Below are 26,136 nucleotides of genomic sequence, written 5' to 3' on the forward strand. Positions count from 1 at the left end.
ACGCTGCCCGTATGTTGCTCAGCTGTATTTTGGCCCATTCCCGGCGAAGCGCTTGCTTGGGGTGATCGACACTTCGATATTTTTATACCCTCCACCATGGGTAGGAGGGTATATTAACTTTGTCATTCCGTTTGTAACACCTCTAAATATTCGTCGTAGACCCCATAAAGTATATATATTCATAATCAGCATAAAATTCTAAGACGATTTAGCGATGTCCGTCTGTCTGTCTGTCCGTCTGTCCGTCTGTCTGTCTGTCCGTCTGTCTGTCTGTCCGTCTGTCTGTCTGTCCGTCTGTCTGTTGAAATCACGATAGAGCCCACATTATTTGATGTAGATCTTTGAAATTTGGCACAAGTGTGTGTATTGTCCCTAGGATGGTTGGTATTGAAAATGAGATATATCGGTCCACGTTCTGGTATAGTCCCCATATAACGGTACCTCCCGATATTCGGTATTTTGATGATTTATGCCACATTTTTTCACGGATTTATCTGAAAATTGGTATTTGTAGGTCATGACGGGTCCCTGAGCGTGTGGCAAAACATTGCATGTATAGGTCCACGTTTTGGTATAGCCCCCATATAACGGTACCTACCGATATTCGGTATTTTGATGATTTATGCCACATTTTTTCACGGATTGGTCTGAAAATTGGTATTTGTAGGTCACAACGGGTCCCTGAGCGTGTGGCAAAACATTGCATGTATAGGTCCACGTTCTGGTATAGTCCCCATATAACGGTACCTCCCGATATTCGGTATTTTGATGATTTATGCCACATTTTTTCACTGATTTGTGTAAAAGTTGGTATTTGTGGGTCATAATGGGTCCTAGTTCGTGTGGCGAAACATTGTAATTATAGGTGCACGTGTTGGTGTAGCCCCTATATAACGGTACCTCCCGATATTCGGCATTTTAATGTTTTTTGCCACATTTCTTCTAATGTTCTTTTACCCTAGGGTGGAGGGTATTAAAAGTTTGGCCCGGCCGAACTTAATGTTTTTTTACTTGTTTAGTGCCAACCTTGCTTTCCAAAATACTTCAGACACAATAGTCCAACGGATTGCTATCCGGAGATTTTGGTGGTCATTGGACGCTGAAAATGAAGCGAGGAACCTAATTTTGTAACCAATCTTGGGTGACGGGTTCTGATGGTGCTGAGTCCTGTTGGAATGCCCACGGTCTGCGGCCAAAATGTCTGCGTGCCCAAGGCTTTAATACACCCTCCAAAATATTTTCGCGATAATATTCGGCATTTATTCTCACGCCAGGGTCGATTAATAGGAGCGGAGACCGAACATCGGCTGTTATGGCGGCCCAAACCATCGCCTGAGGTCTGGAGGCCAATTTCCAGCTGACTTCTTTGACAAATATAAACGATCATTTTGTTTGTTTACAGACTTCTGGACAGCGAATGTTTTCTCTTCGGAGATAACCAACTTCGGCAGTTCACCAATTTCGGCCAAGCGAAGCAACTCTTTAGTTCTTTTGAGTCTATTTACTTTCTGTTGCGTTGTAAGTTCTTCCACCTTTTGGAATTTCAATGGCTTTACCCCGAGCTCATTTTCTCACGAGCCATTTTTCGGCCACTGTGACGCGGGTTTCGATCAAGTCGCTTCTTTACTTTTTGGACCATTTCTGCTGATGTTGCTGTTTTCTTCCGTCCATTTCCTGGACCGCGTGATACGCTAGCAGTCTCACGGTAACGAGCGATGGTTTATTTACATTTAAATGCTGGTGTGCTGTAACGATAGCCACTAGCCAAATATAAAGAAATCACACTATCGCGCTCGAATTGCATCACGAATAACATTTTTTTTTTTGGAAAATTCTCACCGAAATGCTTTTGTACGCTTGTAAACAATATACTGAGCTGTCACTGGAATAATTTTAACAGCTATCGGACGAGTGGCTTAGAAATGACCGCAGTCTGAAGTTGGTGGCAGTTTTTTTATCTCACCCTGTAAAGAGAAATTGTCATTCGATTTTGTGCAAACTTTGCAAGTCCTAATATTTTTGAATCTCCTTTACAAAGTCAACATTTTCACAGAAAACATACCTTTTAGAACCTTTGTTTATGGTAAACTTTGCAAATCTCAATATATTTAGCTGTATTAGGTAAGGCACGAAAATGAAATATATTGGCCCGCTTCATCAAGTACCCCACCAACAAGTATTAAATGGTCAACATTTTGAATAAATGATTAAAAAGAGTCTTCCAATTTCACACTCCTCCGTATTTTTATCATCACGGTATATGTAATGTATATTAAATTTATCAGTCACTATTTATCACTCTTTTTTGTACCCCACAACAGGTGAAAATTTTGAATAATTATATCCCTCAGAAAATGCCCAATAAGCGCTTGCTTCTCTTTAAATTTCACACATCCCAATATATTTATTATTAGAATATCTGGTGTCAAGATGAGATATATAGGTTTACCCTAAGACCCCTTAAAAAGGGTCAACATTTTGAAAAGTCGTCTCTCATATAAAATGTTAAAGTCCTTTGGTCTTCAACTTTCACACATCCCAATTATGATCTGGTATCAAGAAAGGGTCACTTCTTCTGGTACCTCCCCCACAACAGATAAAAATTTTGAATAACCGCAACGCTCATAAAAGTCGAAATGAGCATTCGATTCTTTTCAAGCGTGGAACATCTTAATATTTCCAACAACACAAGATTCAGTTTCCATACTGAATCGGACACATCCGACTCAAAATTTTGAATAATTATAAATCCTTTAAAGTATGAAATAGGAGTCCTATTATCTTTACGTTAAGCATATCTCAATATATGTACCAACACATGATCTGGTATGAAGATGAAACATATCAGACCAGTCATTCTGATACCGCCCCACTGGAAATTCAAAATAATCATTTGATTCTTTCTAAACTTTGCACATTCCAATATTTCTACAAACACAAGATCTGGTGTGAGGATGATAGATATCGGTCTGCCCCTTTTGGTAAAATTTCTTGAATCCGACTAGTAGACCATGGTACTGGTTTAGATATTTAAAATATTTTATGTGGAGATCTATGAACACGTTTTTGCCCTCTAATGTCTATATCATAAATAACGCTCAGCCCTAATTAATCCTATTATGCAAATCGTTTTTATTGACAAAATGTTCATTCAATGTTAGTTGCCACCTGTCAACATTTTTATCCCCGTAACTGGAGACTGAGCTGATGAGTTCTTAACAAATTCACATAAATTTGCAAATTAATACTTAAAGATTGTAGTCGACGATTTGAAAAGTTCATTAAACTTGTAACATCGTCCCAGTGAGCATTCTCGTTGGGACGGCGTCAACGAGAGCACAGGCAGAAACAGCAGCAAATTGTGAAGTGGCACGTACCATTTGAGTCACCTACTTACCCACCTACCACCTACCACCACCTCTCCACCTGGCTGCAAATCAATTCAAACGCTTTCTAACAACTCGCATTTGCCAAATGAAAGTGCAACAGAAGCGTAAATGTTTCTCCGGTGATGATGTGATTTCTATCATTGCCTCAATGATTTGCCTCGTCGTTTTGTTTGTAAACAGCAGCTCATCGTCTTCTTCATAGCCATGTCGCCGGTTATATTGTTGTCGTTGTAGTTGTTGTTATTAGAGCATTGATGCGAACAGGATTCTCTGTCGCCTGCCTGCCAGCCAGCCAGCCAGCCAGTATTACTTTGACAAACTGCTGGGGAATTCTCGAGTACTTTGAGTAAATATTTAGTTTGTGTTGGAAATGTTTGTCATTTTATTTGTTGCACCCGCTGCTTCTCAGCTCCGCTTCGCTCTGAGTGATTTGTTGTCATTTAGTATTTGTGTGAAAATTGCAAAAGGGATTTGTTCGATGTGAATAAACTTTGAAAATGTTGATTCACATGGAATTGTATTGTGTTAGATGTGTGCGTATTCCATTGGGAAGATGGAATACTTTACATCATTAATAGTTTATTAGAAATTGTTGATTGGGTCTATGGGTAGTACGTATACTATAGTGACTGACACAGGAAGATTATATCACCGACAGTTTCATGAAACTATTTTTAAAGAAAATCACGATTCGAAAACTTCTAAAAAAAAGTTTACCGAGGCGGATATTAGTAAAACCATTGCACAATAGACTTACATCAAAATTTTCTGTCGAAAACAATTTTAATGTCTTAATATTAAATTTCAGAATTTAGTATCGTATACCAAACAATTTACATCTCTCCATCCTAGCCACCAACAGTAATCCAAAATTACGACCATTTAGTACTTTTCGCACAAATGCGCATTTTCAAAATCACCAGATTACAACGGCAGATACCAACAAAGGCCTCAATATCAAACTTCAGGATTCAAGCTCTATCCCTTTACCCAATACCCAATTTAGTATCACTTAGCATTTTTAAAAAAAATGGTAGTTGGAATTTGCAAAACCTTCTTTGACGGCAATTGTGACATTTACATTAAATTTCCGGAATTCAGCTCATTTCTTCACCAGACACCAACATTTGTGCCACTTAGTACTTTTCGTATAACTATAGTACACATTTTCAAACGTACCTCAAAATCTGAAGCTCACATACCAACAGTTATTTATTTATCAAATATCAGAATTGTATCTCTATAGCCTTAACCAATAAAGTATCATTTAGTACTTTTTTAAAAATACCCTTACCTAAATACCAAGATTAGTACCATTTAGTAGTCTACGGGGTTAGATAAAAAACTGCAAAAAAGTCAAACGCCATAATTTTTATTTTTTTTTTAATTTTATTGAATGAAAGCAAAAAAATGTCGAAAATAGCATCAAATTTTAGAATAAGATTAGATTTATTCGCATTGGTCATATTTGGCACGAATTATGGCCTTCAAACGTCCAACGAAACCGTCACAGGCTATCCAAATGTTGCTTTGCGGTATTTTGGCCCATTTCCGGCGAAGCGCTTGTTTGAGGTGATCGACACTTTGGTATTTTTTATTGCCAACCTTGCTTTCCAAAATACTCCAGACACAATAGTCCAACGGATTGGTATCCGGAGATTTTGGTGGCCATTGTGCACTAGAAATGAAGCGAGGAACCTCATTTTGTAACCATTCTTGGGTGGCGCGTGCTGAGTCCTGTTGGAATGTCCAGGTCTGCGGCCAAAATGGTTGGGTGCCCAAAGCTTTAATACACCCTCCAGAATATTTTCGCGACAATATTCGGCATTTATTCTGATGCCACGGTCGATTAATACGAGCGGAGAGCGAGCATCGGCTGTTATGGCGGCCCACACCATCAACATGGCCAGCGTTTGAGTTCTGGTAGCCATCCGAAGGTGGACATTTTCAGCTGACCTCTGTGGCAAGTAAACACGATCATTTTGTTTGTTTACAAACTGCTGTACAACAAATGTTTTCTCATCGGAGAAACCCAAATTCGACAGTTCACCACATTCAACCAAGCGAAGCAACTCATTAGCTATTTTGAGTCTATTTTCTTTCTGTTGCGGCATAAGTACTTGCACTTTTTGGAATTTTAATGGCTTTAACCCTAGATCATTTTTCAATATTTGCCGAATGGTATATTGCGATATGTTCAGCTCACAAGCCATTTTTTGGCCACTGCGTCGCGGGTTTCATTCAAGTCGCTTCTTTACTTTTCAAACCATTTCTGCTGATGTTGTTGTTTTCTTCCGTCCAGTTTCTTGACGTCGGGCTACGCACCACGGTAACGGGCGATGTTATGAGACACAAAAGATTTATTCATATTTAAATGCTGGACTGTGCTAACGATAGTCACTTGTGGTTTTCCAACCAAATATAAAGAAATCACACTAGCACGCTTGACTTCCTTCTCGAAAAACTTTTTTCTTGATAATGTTTACCAAAATGTTTTTGTACGCTTGTAAACAATATAGTGAGCTGTCACTGAAATAATGGTTATAGCTGTCGGACGAGTGGTTTATAAATGATTGCAGTCTGAAGTCTGTTGCAGTTTTTTTATAAGTACAAATTTTAATAACTAGCTACATTATACAATCAAATATATATATTTTTGCTGATCTCAGGATACCCACTCTTAGATTCTTCCAAAATTTAAATTGTGCCAAAATAAGTACTTTTTAGTACACATGAGTACAATTTTCCAATATTTTCTAGATATCCCAATCATATACAACAACAGTAATGTCAATTTAAAATTTCAGTATTCCAGCCCTACCTCTTTACGCAATATCAAATTTAGTACTATTCAGTACCTTTCATAAGAACAAATTTCGAAAACTTTCTTCATATCCCTATCCCATACTCCCACAGCAATCTGAATTCCAAATTTAAGGTTTCCGCTCTTATCAGTTCGTTAAAATACAAATTGTACCAAATTCAGTACATTGTAGTACATATGAGTACAAAGGTCCAGAACTACCCCCATATCCCAATCCAACATTCCGACTGTAATCGTATTTTCAAATTTCAAGTTACATCTCTGTTGGTTCATCCAAATCAAAATTGTACTAAATTTAGTACCTTTTAGTACACTTATGTACAAATTTCCATAACTACCAACATCATACAATGCCGTAGTAATCTTATATCCTAATTTCGGAATTCAAACTCTTTCGATTCTCCCAAAATTTAAATTGTACCAAATTGCATACCACTTAGTACACATAACTTGGATTTTCTAAAATTTTCTACATACCCCTATCCTACAATACAATAGTATTTTTATATCCAAAATTTCAAGATTCCAAATCAATCGGTTCTCTGCAAATTAAAACTGTACAAAATTTAGTACTTTTCATGTCCATAAGTACAAAATTCGGTGCTATACCTACTACCTACACCCTATCCCAATCCTACACCCCGCCCATAATTCCAATTTCAAATTTCAAGATTTCCGTTCCCCCACATTCAAAATGTTCCAAATTTAGCACCGTTTAGTTATTTTCGTATACATGAGTACACACTTCCACATCGTTCGTACGTAATGCGTCCTTCTTCGAGTGGCTTCATCTTGATCCACATTTTCCACATCTCATCATTTGGTATTTGAATCTCGCCGTAGATTAGCGAACCACTATAGGAAAAAAAATTGTCAGTTTTTGTATAGCGATCATATGAGTCTCATGGTGTAGGGTAGTAAGACCTACAACAGAGTTTGACCAACAATTCCGCTTTGGTGATCCACTTAAAGATAAAAATGTTCTAGTAAAATAATCCTCGTCATCCATGGAATCTATAAATTAAAAAATAAATTAATAAAAAAAAATCAATTACCAATAGTCTTGCCTTCGACAGCTTTAGCTTTTCTTTCATAATCTACCGAATTTTTCTTCATTCAAAAAAAAAAAAGTACAATTGTGTATTAATCTCCAAAAAAAGTACCCTTACATTGTTGCGCGCCCTTCCAATCCTTTTCGAAAATCCTTCAGATTTTCGCACATCAGTTGCCATGATGATTGATTGTTATTTATTTTCGGATGTTATTTTTTTCTAGCTTTAAATCAATTCATGACACTTCTTTAAAACGAGATTTTGACCCCTTTTATTCAAAACGTTATGCCATTTTATTTTACAATGTGCGCGTTTTCAAGTACTTGCTCGCTCGCTCGCTTATGATTTCCAACCAAATACCATTTGAAAAAATTTATTTTTTTTTGTTTTGCCTATTCGGCGATTTGATGAATTTGCCATCTTTTTTAGAGACTGCCACCCTCCCCTGCTAGCACTTGAACAAACTGCTGTGTGAATGAAACTAATTGCCTTTCAATTGACAGAAATTTGCTGGCCAATGGTCCAGTTGAGTTTTGTGAAGTTGGCACTTAGATGAGAGTGCTGCACCCTCTTTTGGCACAGATGAGTGTTTTTTTTTTTTTTGGCTTTACAAGTACTGTCAGTTATCGTTGTGGATGAATTTGATGACAGCATGGTAATCTAAAACTCTACAATGATGGTGATGCTGGAAATTTAAAGCACGAGATGTTTGGTCTAATTTAATAGGCTATAAATATAAACAACCAAACAGATTTTCTGTACATTTTTCTACAAAGGTGTCGTTCTTCGGAAGTTAGCCGACATATATTTTAAAGTTATTCTATTTGTAGACCACCTATAATAGATTTACCGTTTAAAGGCTTGTGGAACAGTTTTACTACAGGAAAAATTAGTGGAAAATCTACCCAAGAGGCATTCTCTCTGTGTAAGTCGTGAAAGCGGCATGTGTATAGTATTTTATCTAAAGATGACCTGTAAAAGCTCTTCTGTGTATAGAAAAACATATATTTTTTATAATTTTTGACAAAAAAAAAAATTTGAACAATAAAAACTTTCCCATTCTGGATTCTTAGTACGTCGGCGACACAAAAGATCTTCGAAAGGCCATCTATAGACATAAGGAGCTGTGGTAGGTCTTCTATATATTCACGGCCATTGAAATGCCTTCTATCCATTGCAGACCTTAAAATCTCGTCGATCTAAGGAAGTCATGTTAAAGGTATACATTTCAGGGAAAGCTTGTGGAAGCTATTTTATTCCTAAACGACAAATGATAGATTTTCTATAATTCCATCTAGTTCTATTCGTACAGTTAAAGAACGCTTTTTACAACAATCTCCATATTTAAAACTCACATACCAACAGAGACCTAATACCAAGTTTCAGGATATCTTATTTACTACCATTTAGTACGATTATGGTACGCATATCAAAAACCAGCTCCTTCTCTCTCAAACACAGACATCAACATTGTCATCCAAATCCTATGAAATTTCATGAGTTTAGCTCTATCCCTTCACCCAATACCCAATTTAGTATCACTTAGTACTTTTCGTACACATAGTATACACTTCCAAAACCACCTACATATCTCCATCTCAGATACTCAGATAAAGACCCCAATATTAAATTTCGGGATTCCAGCTCTATCCCTTCACCCAATACCCAATTTAGTATCACTTAGTACTTTTCGCATAATTATAGTAAACAATTCCAAAACCACTCCCACATCTCAATCCCAGATACCAACAGTGACCCAATATCAAATTTTAGGATTTCAATTTTACTGCAATTTAGTATAATTATTGTACGCATATCCAAAACCAGCACCTTCTCTCAACCACAGACATCAACAGTGTCATTCAAATCCTATCAAATTTCATGATTTTAGATCTATCCCTTCACCCAATACCCATTTTAGTAGCACTTAGTACTTTTCGTACAATCATAGCATACACTTCCAAAATCACCTACATATCTCCATCTCAGATACCAATAAAGACCCCAATATTAAATTTCGGGATTCCAGCTCTATCCCTTCACCCAATACCCAATTTAGTATCACTTAGTACTTTTCGCATAATTATAGTACACAATTCCAAAACCACTCCATCTCAATCCCAGATACCAACAGTAACCCAATAAGCCTTTGGGACATCTGTGCTGCAGTCCATCAGTCAGTCTCACTCCAAATATTAGAAATCCAACTCATTTCGTCTGTCTAATGCAAAGTACTCAATTTTGAGCACATTTTCGTACTTTTCTTTTCGTACCCCTTTAGTATAAATTTCCAGAATTTTCCAGAAATTTTTGTCATAGGCTGTAGTACTGATTCTGAACTTCAAATATGAAATTTTAAACAATTGCTTTATATGTGGTCCGTACGAAGACGTGGACCTCCATAGACAATATTCCGTCATAGGTTGTAGTACTCATTACGAGCTTAAAATACGAAATTTGAAACAATTCCGGTCAGAAATGTCGCTAAAATCATCAATGTTATATATACGAATACGTGGACCTGTCCAGACAATTTTCGGTCTTAGGCTGTAGTATCCATTACGAACTTCAAATACCAAATTTGAAACAATTCCGGTGAATAATGTCGCTAAAATCATCAAAATATCGAGTTTTGTGAGGTACCGTTATATGGGGGCTATACGAAGACGTGGACCTGAACAGACAATTTTCTGTCATAGGATGTAGTTATCCATTACGAACTTCAAATACCAAATTTCATAATTTTATTTTATATATTGTCACCTATATGACTAGTGAGGATATATATCATTTGATACAGCCAAAACGTGCCTCATCAAAATTGCGGTTTTAGACCCTAGGTCTCTTTGGACCAGATCCGATGTCCATCCGTCCGTCTGTCTGGCTGATGTCTGGATAACTCTCGAAGATACATCGTAGTATTATTATCAAACTTAGCTCGAGTTCGGAGATGGACTATATCGCTCCAATCCTTCTGGTACCTCCCCCACAAAAAGTTCGAAATGTTCAAAAAATTTTTTACTGCACTGAAAGAGATTCAACAATACTTTTTTTAACAAACGGTCTGGTGTGAAGATGGAATAAATAGGTCCACTCCTTCTAATACCTCTCCCTCAAAGGGGCAAAATATTGAATAGCCCTGAAGCCCATAAAACACGAAATTAACATCCGGTTCCATTTAGACTTTGCACATTTCAATATTTCTATCAACACAAGATCCGTTATAAAGATGATATAGATCGAACCATTGCCTCCGGTACCTCTCCCACAAAGAGTCAATGTTTTGAAAAACCAAAACGATTATAAAATCCGAAATAAGCATCCGATTTTCTTCATATTTCACACATCCCATTATTTCCACTAACACAAGATCTCCTGTGAAGACGGGATATATCCGTTCACTCCTGATACCTCCCCCCCAGAGGGTTCAAGATTTTAAAAAAAAGGAAGCGAAGTAAGCATACACCTCTCTTCGAATTTCACACGTCCACAAATTTTTGGTAAGCAAAATCTGTTGTGAAGATGTCAACCCCTTCTGGTACCTCATCCACAAAGGGTAACAACTTCCAATACTTATATCTGTCACAACTTGCGAAACAAGTGGGCGATATCTAAATATTTCTGTTAACCAGAAATCTGATATCAATATGCAATGTATCGGACATTATGATTTCGTGTATAATTGGATGTAAATGTTCGATTTCCTTTACATTTTCAGATATCCACGTTTATAGTCCTTTAAAAAATCTTCTAAAATCCACGTTTATAGTCCTTTAAAAAATCTTTAAAAAATCCACGTTTATAGTCCTTTTAAAAATCATTAAAAAATCCACGTTTATAGTCCTTTAAAAAATCTTTAAAAAATCCACGTTTATAGTCCTTAAAAAAATCTTTAAAAAATCCACGTTTATAGTCCTTTGAATATTCTTTGAAAATTCTTTAGAAAATCTACGTCTATAGTCCTTTGAATATTCTTTAAAAATTCTTTAGAAAATCTACGTCTATAGTCCTTTAAAAATTCTTAAAAAAATCCACGTTTATAGTCCTTTAAAAATTCTTAAAAAAATCCACGTTTATAGTCCTTTAAAAAATCTTTACAAAATCCACGTTTATAGTCCTTTAAAAAATCTTTAAAAAATCCACGTTTATAGTCCTTTAAAAAATCTTTAAAAAATCCACGTTTATAGTCCTTTAAAAAATCTTTAAAAAATCCACGTTTATAGTCCTTTAAAAAATCTTTAAAAAATCCACGTTTATAGTCCTTTAAAAAATCTTTAAAAAATCCACGTTTATAGTCCTTTAAAAAATCTTTAAAAAATCCACGTTTATAGTCCTTTAAAAAAATCTTTAAAAAATCCACGTTTATAGTCCTTTAAAAAAATCTTTAAAAAATCCACGTTTATAGTCCTTTAAAAAATCTTTAAAAAATCCACGTTTATAGTCCTTAAAAAAATCTTTAAAAAATCCACGTTTATAGTCCTTTGAATATTCTTTGAAAATTCTTTAGAAAATCTACGTCTATAGTCCTTTGAATATTCTTTAAAAATTCTTTAGAAAATCTACGTCTATAGTCCTTTAAAAATTCTTTAAAAAATCCACGTTTATAGTCCTTTAAAAATTCTTAAAAAAATCCACGTTTATAGTCCTTTAAAAAATCTTTAAAAAATCCACGTTTATAGTCCTTTAAAAAATCTTTAAAAAATCCACGTTTATAGTCCTTTAAAAAATCTTTAAAAAATCCACGTTTATAGTCCTTTAAAAAATCTTTAAAAAATCCACGTTTATAGTCCTTTAAAAAATCTTTAAAAAATCCACGTTTATAGTCCTTTAAAAAATCTTTAAAAAATCCACGTTTATAGTCCTTTAAAAAATCTTTAAAAATCCACGTTTATAGTCCTTTAAAAAATCTTTAAAAATCCACGTTTATAGTCCTTTAAAAAATCTTTAAAAAATCCACGTTTATAGTCCTTTAAAAAATCTTTAAAAAATCCACGTTTATAGTCCTTTAAAAAATCTTTAAAAAATCCACGTTAATAGTCCTTTAAAAAATCTTTAAAAAATCCACGTTTATAGTCCTTTAAAAAATCTTTAAAAATCCACGTTTATAGTCCTTTAAAAAATCTTTAAAAAATCCACGTTTATAGTCCTTTAAAAAATCTTTAAAAAATCCACGTTTATAGTCCTTTAAAAAATCTTTAAAAAATCCACGTTTATAGTCCTTTAAAAAATCTTTAAAAAATCCACGTTTATAGTCCTTTAAAAAATCTTTAAAAAATCCACGTTTATAGTCCTTTAAAAATCTTTAAAAATCCACGTTTATAGTCCTTTAAAAAATCTTTAAAAAATCCACGTTTATAGTCCTTTAAAAAATCTTTAAAAAATCCACGTTTATAGTCCTTTAAAAAATCTTTAAAAAATCCACGTTTATAGTCCTTTAAAAAATCTTTAAAAAATCCACGTTTATAGTCCTTTAAAAAATCTTTAAAAAATCCACGTTTATAGTCCTTTAAAAAATCTTTAAAAATCCACGTTTATAGTCCTTTAAAAAATCTTTAAAAAATCCACGTTTATAGTCCTTTAAAAAATCTTTAAAAAATCCACGTTAATAGTCCTTTAAAAAATCTTTAAAAAATCCACGTTTATAGTCCTTTAAAAATCTTTAAAAATCCACGTTTATAGTCCTTTAAAAAATCTTTAAAAAATCCACGTTTATAGTCCTTTAAAAAATCTTTAAAAAATCCACGTTTATAGTCCTTTAAAAAATCTTTAAAAAATCCACGTTTATAGTCCTTTAAAAAATCTTTAAAAAATCCACGTTTATAGTCCTTTAAAAAATCTTTAAAAAATCCACGTTTATAGTCCTTTAAAAAATCTTTAAAAAATCCACGTTTATAGTCCTTTAAAAAATCTTTAAAAAATCCACGTTTATAGTCCTTTAAAAAATCTTTAAAAAATCCACGTTTATAGTCCTTTAAAAAATCTTTAAAAAATCCACGTTTATAGTCCTTTAAAAAATCTTTAAAAAATCCACGTTTATAGTCCTTTAAAAAATCTTTAAAAATTCACGTTTATAGTCCTTTGAATATTTTTTAAAAATTCGTTAGAAAATCTACGCCTATAGTCCTTTAAAAATTCTTTAGAAAATCCACGTTTATAGTCCTTTAAAAATTCTTTTAAAAATCCACGTTTATTGTCCTTTAAATGTCCTTTAAAAATTCTTTAAAAAATCCAAGTTTCTAGTCCTTTAAAAATTGTTTAAAAAATCCACATTTTTAGTCCTTTGAATATCTTTAAAAAATTGTTTAAAAAATCCAAATTTTTTGTCCTTGAATATCCTTTAAAAATTGTTTAAAAAATCCAAAGCAAATGAAAAATGACAGCTTTAAGCAACTTGATTTATTTCCAATAACAAAACCAATAACATTGGCTTCTATGACAACCAAAATCGATAAAATTCTAATTCGAAAATAAAACCAATAACATTGATTTTCATGACACCAAATCACTTTTTCTTGTCGTTTTTAAAACCAATCGTGACAAAATTGGTTTCTATGACAGCCCTGATTAATATTTTTATCTGCATTAGATGAAGTGGAATATTTCGTCAGATACGAGTTGGACTATATTGGACAAATGTTTCAGAACCTCCCCCATAATCGGCAAAACCGACTGATACTACTTAACTTGTTTTTTTTTTGTGTTTTTACAGTGTAATCCAAGCTAAGTTTATTTTTCTGCCTTATGTATTTTTTAGATAGAACTAATGACAACCTGGTCGGCCCCTCTTTTCATAATACGCGTATCAGAGTTCATTTCTATTATTTAAAATAAAAGGAAGTTTTCCATTGAAGGCAAATCCAGTGACTTCCTTACTTTATTCCCATTTTTCTTTAGTTCCTTAGCGTCCCTTTAAACCTGGGACAGGAAGTAAGCCACAAACATAACAACAACAACGATAGCGACAAACAAACAATACAAATGTCAAGCCATCATTACGAATACCACACTCATCTGTTCGATCATTAACACCAACCAGCAGACCAATGCCATGGACGTGATTTCTCCTGAATTGGACAAATGACCGACATAATTGTGTTGTTGTCGTCATCGTCGTCGTCGGACAAAAGGTCGTTCTTTCGTTCGGTGTAGCTTTAAATGGGGAAAAATGCGAAAAAATGTCATAAATTTTATCGTTGTTAATTTGTCGTTATTAAAGGGGTGAACTGAGTCAAATCACATCGACGATGGTGAGAAAAACAGCTCGCAGGCACTGTTGCTTTATTCTTTGAAAATAAATGTAATAAACTGGAAAACGCTACAAGCGATACAGGTTCTAGCGGGGTAATATATTGAACAATTTTTAATTGCCGTATCTTTTAATAGCTTTAAAATCTGGTAATTGATGATTTTATTTTGAGCATTGATTGAAAGTAAACACCTTTTCCAGAGAATTAGTTCAGATTTGCAAGAGATTTAAGTTAAAAAAAAGGTGACTGGCTGACTGCCTGACAGGCTCATAAACGCAAGGCGAAAAGGTAGAAAAGACCTTATAGCATGGGCGTTACTTTGGTTGCAGAGGAGTAGGATGTACTTAGAGGTTCTCAGAACTTGGTGTTTAGAGGATCAATTGGAGCTAAACTTTAAGAGACGTTAATAAATAAGTGTAACTCTTTTATGCCAGGGGGTAACTTTTTTATACCCACTACCATGGTATGGGGGGTATATTACGTTTGTCATTCCGTTTGTACCACCTCGAAATATACATTTTAGACCCCATAAAATATATATATTCTTGATCAGCATAAAATTCTATGTCGACTTAGCTAGATAAAATTTTATTCAAATGTGTATTATGTTTACACGACTTTTGGTATTGGAAATGGGTCATGCAGGATCACGTTACACCTCCCTTTTTTTTAGTATTTAGGTGATTTTTGGTGGGCGAAATTATTCACCGGAAATGTTTTAAATTTGGTATTTGAAATTCGTAATTGATACTACAGCCTAAGACAGAAAAGTGTATGTGCAAGTCCCCGTCTTCGTATAGCCCCCACATAACGTTACCCCCCGATGTTCGGTACCCCCCATATAACGATACCCAGCCCCTATATTCGGTATTTTGATGATTTTTGTGACATTATTCAACGGAACTGTTTCAAATTTATTATTTGAAGTTCGTAATGGATACTTCAGTCTAAGACAGAAAACTGTCTGTGCAGGACCATGTCTTCATATAGCCCCAATATAACGGTACCTATCGCTATTCGGAATTTTGATGATTTTAGCGACATTATTCACCGGAACTGTTTCAAATTTGGTATTTGAGGTTCGTAATGGATACTACAGCCTAAGATAGAAAACTGTCTGTGCAGGTCTACGTCTTCCTAAAGCCCCCATATAACGGTACCTCCCGAGATTCAATATTTTGATGATTTCAGCAACATTATTTATTGATTTTTTTCAAGTTTTGCATTTGAATATTCTAATAGCTTATGCCAAAAGTTGACTATTCAGATCCACGTCGTCGTGTAGACCCTAATATAACGGCTACATTCGGTATTTTTATACCCTCCACCATACTATGGAGGGTATATTAACTTTGTCATTCCGTTTGTAACTCCTCGAAATACTCATGTCAGACCCAACAAAGTATATATATTCTTGATCAGCGTAAAATTCTAAGTCGATTTAGCGATGTCCGTCTGTCTGTCTGTCCGTCTGTCTGTCTGTCTGTCCGTCTGTCTGTCTGTTGTAATCACGCTATCTTTCGAATGAATTGAGATAGATGGCCAAAATATTGCACACATGTTTATTTTTCCAGTAGGCAGGTTAAGTTCGTAAATGGGCCATGTAGGTCCACGTTTTCATATAGCCCCCATATAACGGTACCTCCCTATATTCGGTATTTTGATGATTTTAGGGACATTTTTCACCGGCATTGTTTCAAATTTGGTATTTGAAGTTCAAAATGGATACTACACCCTAAGACAGAAAATTGTCTGTGCAGGTCCACGTCTTCGTATAGCCCCCATATAACGGTACCTCCCGATATTCGGTATTTTGATGATTTTAGCGATATTATTCACGGGAATTGTTTCAAATTTGGTATTTGAAGTTCAAAATGAATACTACACCCTAATATAGAAAATTGTCTGTGCAGGTCCACGTCTTCGTATAGCTCCCATATAACGGTACCTCCCTATATTCGGTATTTTGATGATTTTAACGACATTATTCACGGGCATTGTTTGAAAATTGGTATTTGAAGTTCGTATTGAATACTACAGTCTAAGATAGAAAATTGTCTATGCAAGTCCATGTCTTCGTATAGCCCCCATATAACGGTACCTCCCCATATTCGGTATTTTGACGATTTTAGTTACAATACCCACCGAAATTGTTTGAAATGTGGTATTTGAAGTTCGTAATGGATGCTACAGCCTGTGACAGAAAATTGTCTATGCTGGTCCAGGTCTTTGCACAGCTCCAATTTAACGGCACCTACTATTTGATGATTTTAGCTACATTATTCACCGTTTATTTCAAGTTTCGAATTTGAATATGGTAATGGCTTATGACAAACAATGCCTATGTATGTCCACGTCGTATAGACCCCAATATAACGGCTATATTCGGTATTTTTAAAATTTTATCAGAATTTTTTAGGGATTGTCATTTTTAAAATTTTCCAAATTCGTTTCCAATGGTGGAGGGTATTAAAAGTTCGGCTCGGCCGAACTTAGTGCTTTTTAACTTGTTAAGATTCTAACAGAATTTTTAATGGATTTTTATACCCTACACCACAAGGTGGTCAGGTTATTATATCTTTGTGCATTTGTTTGTAACAGGCAAAAGGAAACGAGATAGACGCATAGTTCCTTTTGATGATCTGCATAGAATCACATTCTGAGTTGATTTATGGATGTCCGTCGGTCTGTCCGCCTGTCCATGTATTTTTGTAAACAAAGTACAGTTCGCATTTATTGCCCGATCCAGATGAAATTTTGCACAAATCATTTGTTTGGCCCAAGGACGAACCCTATTGAAATTGGAGATAATCGGTCAAAATTTAGATATAGCTCCCATATATATCTTCATCCGATTTGCCTTTTATTGTGCACCAAACGTGTAATATCAGCCCGAATAGTATAGAATTTTGCACATACAACCAAATTAGGCCTGAAAATACGTATGCCAAATTTTATCGAGATCGGTTCAGATTTGGATATAGCTCCCATATATAACTTCGTCCGATTTACATTTTATTGTGCACCAAACGTCTAATATTTGCCCAAATGGGAATTTGGCACATACGACCTAATTGAGTCTGGAAGCTAGTATGTCAAATTTGGTGAAGATCGGTTCAGATATAGCTATAGCTCCCATATATTGTTCTTCCGAACAATATTTGTTACCTACAGCCGTAATATGCACTCCGTAACAACGATATTCAGGGAAATATATCAAATACAGCTCAGAAATATCCTTGCCAAATTTTTGAAATTGGTTCCGATTTGGATATAGCTCCCATATATATTTTTATCCGATTTAAAATTAATTGTGCACCAAATGGGCAATACAAGTCCGAATTTAAAAGATACAAATGCTTCAGCATATTTAGTCCTTTAAACTTTAACTTATAATTATAATCATAGCGTGTATAATTGAATTCTCCCATTAAAACGTTTAATTGTTATGCGGAGCTCTACTAAATTAGCAAAGTGGTGTAGGGTATTTCTTTACTGTTTTTTTTTTTTTTTTTCAAAATTCCCAAATTCTTTGGAAATGGTGTAGGGTATTTAAAGATCGGCCCGGACAAAGTTGCAGATTTTTTACTTGTTTTTGAACGAGTATGGACAATGTTAGGACCCGATTGTAGGACTACGATCACAAACTACAAATACCAAATTTTAGACAAACCCCTTTGAAAATGTGGTTTAAAAGTATGGAAGAGGGAGAACCCGCCCTCTCTCTTTTGGGTTACTTTGCGATGTAAACTTTCAAAACACCGCTAGACTTGTCCACTTTTTTTGCTCTTCTTGTCTAATCTGCTGGCGTCTGAAACTGCACATTAACGGATTTGATACATTTTCAGGGAGGTACATTTTGATTTTGTCAAATGATATATTCCCCCAACTATATGGCTGAGGGTATACACATATCGACAGGGTTTCCATTTATAAAAGCCTGTTAAATCTAATCAATATTTTCTTTAAACATTTTCTAATATTTGTCTTTAAATTTCAATTCATATCAATTTATTATTCATGAATGCAAGTTTTTGTTTGGTTTCAAAATTTGCTGAGCTTCGCACATTGTTGTTGTTGTTTGGTCCATTTATTGGCTGTCGTTGGATATGAATGGCATTTTTATTGTTTCAGTTTTATTTATTAATAATTAATATTGACCCTCATTGATTTGTTGGGAACTGTGCGAGTGTGTGTATGCTTGTGTGCTTATAGGTCGGTGTGTGTGTGTGTGTGTGTGTGTGTGTTTGTGTGTGAACGCTCCTGTTTGTACTTAAATAATAATTACAATAATTTATGCAAGTTCTTTGTTAGAATTTTTGAAAATAAATATTGGCAATTAGGCCTTATTGTTTTATTCGAAGGCCGGCCCGGCTCGGTCGAGTGAATAGCTACCGTATGGCCAGCCACGTTCACAATGTGAATGAAACGGACATTGTGATTAATTATTCTATTCATTCTGATTATAATGTATAATGCCAGTGCGTTGGTGGTGTGTTCGAACAAATGAATTTATGCTTCAATATTTGTGATGTTGATTTTTTTGTGCCACAAAAAAGCCATATTTTTTGGTGTTGCTGCTGCATCCAATAGAAGGCTGTGTAGTAGGCTGTTGATTGGTTCGTCATAACGTTACGTTACGTTCAATAATTCACAAGATGTTAATATTAAAATTAGTTGTTAATAATTGCGTATCAATAACATGATCTAGATTTTTTTGTCATTAAGTAATTTTACCCTATTGAGGGTCACCTTTGGTTCTGATATGGGTTTTCGCAGTTTTGCATGAAATTCACTTTTTGTGTAGATAGAGGTAAAATTAAGCGGAATTTTGTACTTAGAGGTACAGGGCATAGTCGTAGTTATTTATCGGGTCGAGATTTTTAGAAATGCGTAGTAATGGATACGTTTAGAACGGAAAGGTGCAAAACAGTTGAATATTGTTGAAAAAAAAAAAACTATTTTGCATAAGGGATGTGGTTTTGCCGGGATTTAAAAAAAATATATATTTGAGGGTAAATTCTAAATAAAATAGAATACATATCATTGTTAATAGTCCAACGAAAAATAAGTTGATCTCTGAGGATTCGCACTCTAGGTGACCCACTCCGTTAAGTACCTCCCTTACAAAGGGTCAAAATTTGAAATAATTACAACTCTTTTAAAATGTGAAATAGATGTTCGAATATGAAATCTATCGGGTCCTCCCTAACGAGGGCGTGTATCTCAATTATTCTGTTAATATATTTCTGTTTCTGTTTAATATATCTAATAGATATTTCCGTCCACAAGTGTTCGATTTTCTTTAAATATTGCACATCCCAATTTTTTTAATAGTATGAGATGGAGCGGAGTTCTTCGGCCAACTGTGTCTAGTACATTGCGAACATTTGAACATTTTGCAGAAATTATAACATATCTCATATAATTTACAGGAAGTACCCTACAGGGTTGCCCATATTCGACGGACCCCTCTGGCAACGCCATAACTTTTGACAGAGATGTCACATCGCTTAATGACATACCGCGTTTGAAGCGTCAGTCCAAGCAGATTTTTACCATGAACCAATACACGCCACGCGAACGCTCTGAAATAGTTGAAATTTACATTCAACAGAAGAAGTCAATTGTGAAAACTCAACGTGCTTTTAAAACATTAAAAAATGTGAGAAGTGCGCCTTCTAAGAACACCATTAAGTGTTTATAGGAAAAATTTTCGACTGGTAAGGCTCTTTCTAATCCGAAGAGCCCATATAAAAGTCGACCAAGGCGATCGGCCGAGAATATCGCTGCCGTACGAGCCAGTGTTGAGAGGTCCCCCAGAACATCCCAAAAACGCCGTTCTCAGCAGTTCGGCATGGCTCGGTCCACTTTACAACGGATTATTCGCATTGATTTGCATTTGTTCCCGTACAAAATTCAATTGACGCAAAGAATGTTGCCTGCGGACAAGCCTCGTCGATTGGAATAGGCCAAAAGGGCCCAAAGGTCCGTGGAATATGGGCAACCCTGTACAATGGTACCTTCCTATTTTCGGTATTTAGGTGATTTAAGCGACATTATTCAACGGTATTGTTTCAAATTTGGAATTTAAAGTTCGTAATGGATACTACAGCCCATGACAGAAAACTGTCCGTGCAGGTCCACGCCTTTGTTTAGCCCCCATGTAACGGTACCTCCCTATATTCGATGTTTTCATGAGTTTAGCGACATTATTTTTTTCATTATTTGAAGATCGTAATGGATATTACAGCCTGTGACAGAAAACTGTCCGTACAGGTCCACGTCTTCGTAAAGTCCATATGTAACGGCACCTCCCGATATTTGGTATTTTGATGATATTAGCGGTATTATTCACCAGAATTGTTTCAAATTTGGTATATGAAGTTTGTAATGGATACTACAGGATATGACAGAAAACTGCCCGTACAGGTTCACGTCTTTGTATAGTCCATATATAACGGCACCTCCCGATATTCGGTATTTTGATGATTTTAGCAACATTATTTACCGGAATTGTTCCAAATTTGGTATTTGAAGTTTGTAATAGATACTACAGCCTACGACAGAAAATTGTCTGTGCCGGTCCACGGCTTTGTATAGAACAGAAAACTGTCTGGGCAGGTCCATATCTTCGTGTAGCCCCCATATAACAGTACCTCCTGATATTCGGTAGTTTGATGATTTTAACGACATTATTTACCGGAATTATTTCAAATTTGGTATTTGAAGTTCGTAATGGATACTACAGCCTATGACAGAAGACTGCCCGTACAGGTTCACATCTTTGTATAGCCCACATATAACGGCACCTCCCTATATTTTGTATTTGGATAATTTTAGCTACATTATTCACCGATTTTTTTCAAGATCCGCATTTGAATCTTGTAATTGCATCTGACGAAAGTTGTCTATGCAGGTCCACGTCGTCGTATAGACCCTAATATAACGGCAACATTCGGTATTTTTAAGATTTTAACAGAATTTTTAACGGATTTAATTTAATAAGGGTCACATTTGGTGCGGATATGGGTTATTATTCACTTTTTGTGTAGATAGGGGTAAGATTAAGGGGAATTTTGTGCTTAGAGACACAGGTCCTAGTCATAGTTATTTATCGGGTCGAGGTTTTTTAAAAACAAAGGAAAAAAATTGCATAAGGCACGCTCTGGGTTGAAGTATGCCGGGATTTCTGAAAAAAAAAAATGTTTAAGGGTAAGTTCTAAATAGAAAAATGAACAAGAACTTGATCCTTGAGGATTCGCACTTCAGGTGTACAAAAAGTACTAAATGAAACAATATTGGAATTGGGCGATGAAATGACGTGGAAAATGTATTCATTGAATGAGGTCACTTTTTAGTACTCTTAGTACATTTCTACGACGTGGGCCAGAAATTTCAAATGTAGCTACGTGTTATACCTCGTAAAGGGCCATATAGACGGGGGATTTTTAAAACTTCGTACTTGATATTCACCCTTAATGAAAAAAGTTGAGAAACTACGATCTTCTTTGAAAAATTATACGAAATTGTTCAGTGAGGCAAAAACAACCTTGCAGCGAACTATCCATATAGACCCATATTGTGGTACAAAACACCCGACATAATAGTACTCGTATCATCCAATATTTGGTATTTTTGGGATTTTAACAACTTTTTCATCGGATTTTTTTCTATGTTAGTATTTAAAGTTTGAAATAAGTATCGCCTTCTGGGCAGAAGTTTCTCTATACACGTAAACATTTTCCTATAGCCCCCATATAACGGCATCTCTCGATATTCTAATTGTAAGGAAATGGAGCCACATTGTTCGACGAAATCGTTTCAAATTTTATAACTGGAGTTCGTAATGGGTACTACTTCCTGAGAAAATTATATAAACGGGTGAATGTTTTCGTTCGGGCACCTTCTAAATAACGAAATCTCCCGATATTTAATGCTTAGATTTTTTAGCCACATTTTTAATGTAAGAATTAACTTTTTTATTTAAATTTTGTTGTAGGTACCATCTTCTCTGAGAACAATTTTTTATATGTAAAGGCACAGATTATCGTATATGCCTCATATTACAGTACCTTCCGATTTTTTTATATTTTTGTGATTTTTACCATACCAATAACTGAGGGTGAATATATATTCAACCATATGGATACAGACGGTATACATCGATTGATTCGGCCAAAGTGGTATTATACCCAGGGATCTTTTTTTTAGATAAAAGTCATATTACAGTTCACCCAAGGACGGAAATCATCTTAAGGCCTTATACGGAGAGAAGATTCTTTCTGGTCTTCCAGGCAAAAGAATTTCGACAGGCTCTTAATAAATAGAAAATTCTTCACCGATTCTCCGGCCTTCTAGGAATTAAAGATCCTTCCCAGTTCTTTTACGATTATAAACCACTATAAGAGACTTCTATTGAATCAAACTTTCGAACAAATCTTGTAAATATGAAGTTTTTTTTCCGTAAATTACAGACCTTTTAAGTTTTTTTTTTTTTTAATGTAGATCAATCTGGTTCATTTAATTGAAAATACAGTCCATTGGAGTCTTTAGTATGGGGGAGATCCATGTATGGGTTAAAACTGCTGTTTGATTTTTGACCAATCGCAGGAACTTTTTTCACATACACTATGTGTCCAGCAAAGAATCTCATTATCAAATAATGAGGTTTATTAAGAAAATTTTGGCAATCGTTAAAACTTACACGACAGCATCTTAACACCTTATATTAACATGGGCTTATCATAAGAAGTAATTACTCACAAAACTGCCATTAAGAGGCAGTTCTATTTCCGTTCTAAGGTTTGACCGTTTAAGAATGTTTGACTTGGATATTTGTTTAATTTAAATACAAATGATCTTTTGTTTGTCTGATGAAGTGTTTGAACTTGCGATTTTCTGACTGGTAATCGGGCACACTATGCCCTCAGCCACTGTCACGCATACTAATTTATTTTTTTGGTTTTTGGCTAGGGGATTGGAACTTGCGACTTTAGGTTTTGTAGTCGGAAGTGCTTACTCTGTGCCGCCGTTACTCATTACATGGTACGACAAAAATAAATTATTTTTCCTTGTTTTTTTTTTTTTTTTTTTTTTTAATAATTCATTACTTTTTTGTTTACTGGTAATTCAGTGGGCATATAGTTCTGAATATTTTAGGATACCTGTAATGGGTAATTGGTTGTCATTATTTGTAATGCTGATAGTGGTGCAGACAGCTACCAAATTGTTACTTAGTAGTGCTATAAAGTTCCCCATGGCCATAATGTTCAAGAAATTGAATTGACCTGCATACACGCAATAGCGCCCCCAGTTTAAATGCCATTGCATTTGAATTATATCTCTTTAATATTCTGCTGATGCAAATGGAAAAGCAATGATGCTGTGTAAATAGAATCGACGTTTCAAATGTTTTAATATCCAATGAAAACAACAACAACAACAGCAGCAGCAAAAAATCCATTTTTATGTTCAAATAATGAACATTACACATTGATTGTGGCAACAGCACCAACAACAACAACAAAAATGGCAAACATTTAAATTGCATTCATGATTTATGTTTTACATGAAAATCTCTCCTATTTTTTGTTGTAGATTTCCACGAAAAAAGCAACAACAAAAACAGAATTAAATATTTTATCAAAGTAAGCAGCAATAGAATCGATACAAAAATAAGCCACCAATACATTTTTAATTTCACAAAATACATAAAATCGCACACGTGCGAACGAATGAACAGAACAAAAGAAGCGAAGCAAAAAAAAAAAAATCTCAACTCACGGCGACTGCAATTAATTTCAATTCAAATCATGTTATCGGCATGAAACAAATACTATTCGCCTGTCATAACATATTTGTATAAAATGTTGCAATAACAACAACAACAGCAACTCGAACACCAACAACACTAACAAAGGCAATAATGAATTTAAACAATTTATAAATATTAAGTATTTAATAGTGGTATTGTGTGTGTGTGTGTTTTTTTCTGTTACATTTATCTCTGCCATGTTTTTTTTTTTTAATTCGTTTCCAAACAATTTCATTTCAGAGCCTTTTTACGTGACGTTGTTGAAACGGCAAATATTTTCATTAAAATGATGGAAAAATTCTGCAAGGACTCTGTGGTGGTGCAAGATAAAAAACGCAGCAAAAAACGTTCCAATAAAAAATCGAAAAAATCCGATAAACCTAAACAAGAAACTGAGGTAAGTTTGTGGTAGGTAATTTATAATGTATTATTGTATTTGTTTTCGATACAGGGCTGCAAAAATTGATAAATTTGCAAGTTCGCATCAATATCATCCCATTGTATGTGGTTGAAAAATATACAGGCGATCAATCGGCTGTTCAAAAACCTGGTCTATGCATGCTCAAATAAGGCGTCCATATATTTTAAACCGTGAATATTGAAGAAAATCGAATTGGTATAGCTGTCGTCTACATATTTCAGCCGATTTGACATGTTAAGCTATCTGTAGGACATAATATGCTTCCTACAGGGTTGCCCATATTCGACGGACCCATGTTTTTTTTTTAAATCAAAGAAAAAAATAAAAATTTGACGGTTGGCAATTTAATCATTTAATTTGTTCCAAGTAGATTTGTTTACATCAATTTTTGAATATGATATCTCTCAAATGGCCGCCTCTGGCGTTGATGACGTATTTGCTGCATTTTCCATCGTTTAGCCAACATTTCGGCCGGAATAGGGGCTATTTCTTCACGAATGTTGTCCTTGAGCTCTTCTACGGTCCTTGGCTTGTTAACGTAAACCTTTGATTTCAAATATCGCCACAAGAAGAAGTCGGGCGGCGTCAAATCGGGCGAACGCGGTGGCCACTCCAAATCACCAATTTTCGATATCAAACGGCCTCGAAACAAATTCTTCAGAAAATCGATTGTTATGCGACTTGTATGCGGTGGAGCGCCGTCTTGTTGAAACCAGAACTGCCTCATACGCTTTCGACGAATAATTGCATGACAAAATTGGTCATCATGTCGCGATAACGCTCCTGATTGATGATAGCAGCATGGCCATTTTCATTTTGGAAGAAAAACTGCCCAATGACCGTTTTCGCACTAACGCCGCACCAAACTGTGACTTTTTCGTCATGAAGAGGCACTTCCGAAATCTCCTGAGGATTTTCAGTGGCGTAAAAATGGAAATTTTGCTTATTTACGGTCCCATTCAATGTGAAATGGGCTTCATCGGACATTATAATTTTGTTCACAAAATTGCTGGTCATCTTCGGCCATTTCGATGACTCTTTGGGCCCATTCCACTCGACGAGGCTTGTCCGCAGGCAACATTCTTTGCGTCAATTGAATTTTGTACGGAAACAAATGCAAATCAATGCGAATAATCCGTTGTAAAGTGGACCGAGCCATGCCCAACTGCTGAGAACGGCGTTTTTGGGATGTTCTTGGGGACCTCTCAACACTGGCTCGTACGGCAGCGATATTTTCGGCCGATCGCCTTGGTCGACTTTTATATGGCCTCTTCGGATTAGAAAGAGCCTTACCAGTCGAAAATTTTTTTTTCGCACTTCTCACATTTTTTTCACAATTGACTTCTTCTGTTGAATGTAAATTTCAACTATTTCAGAACGCTCGCG

General features: G+C 35.2%; 1 protein-coding gene across 1 annotated transcript in view; it reads left to right on the forward strand.

The window, feature by feature from the left end:
* Positions 1-26,136, forward strand: part of LOC101888435 (protein timeless homolog) — a 697,464-nt gene that overhangs the window by 111,469 nt on the left and 559,859 nt on the right. Inside the window, exon 8 of the mRNA XM_059128021.1 lies at positions 24,570-24,726. Within this exon, the coding sequence (XP_058984004.1) occupies positions 24,570-24,726 (157 nt within the window). The remainder of the gene's footprint in view (positions 1-24,569; positions 24,727-26,136) is intronic.

The sequence above is a fragment of the Musca domestica genome, unplaced genomic scaffold, assembly GCF_030504385.1.
Source record: "Musca domestica strain aabys unplaced genomic scaffold, Musca_domestica.polishedcontigs.V.1.1 49, whole genome shotgun sequence".
NCBI lineage: Eukaryota > Metazoa > Arthropoda > Insecta > Diptera > Muscidae > Musca > Musca domestica.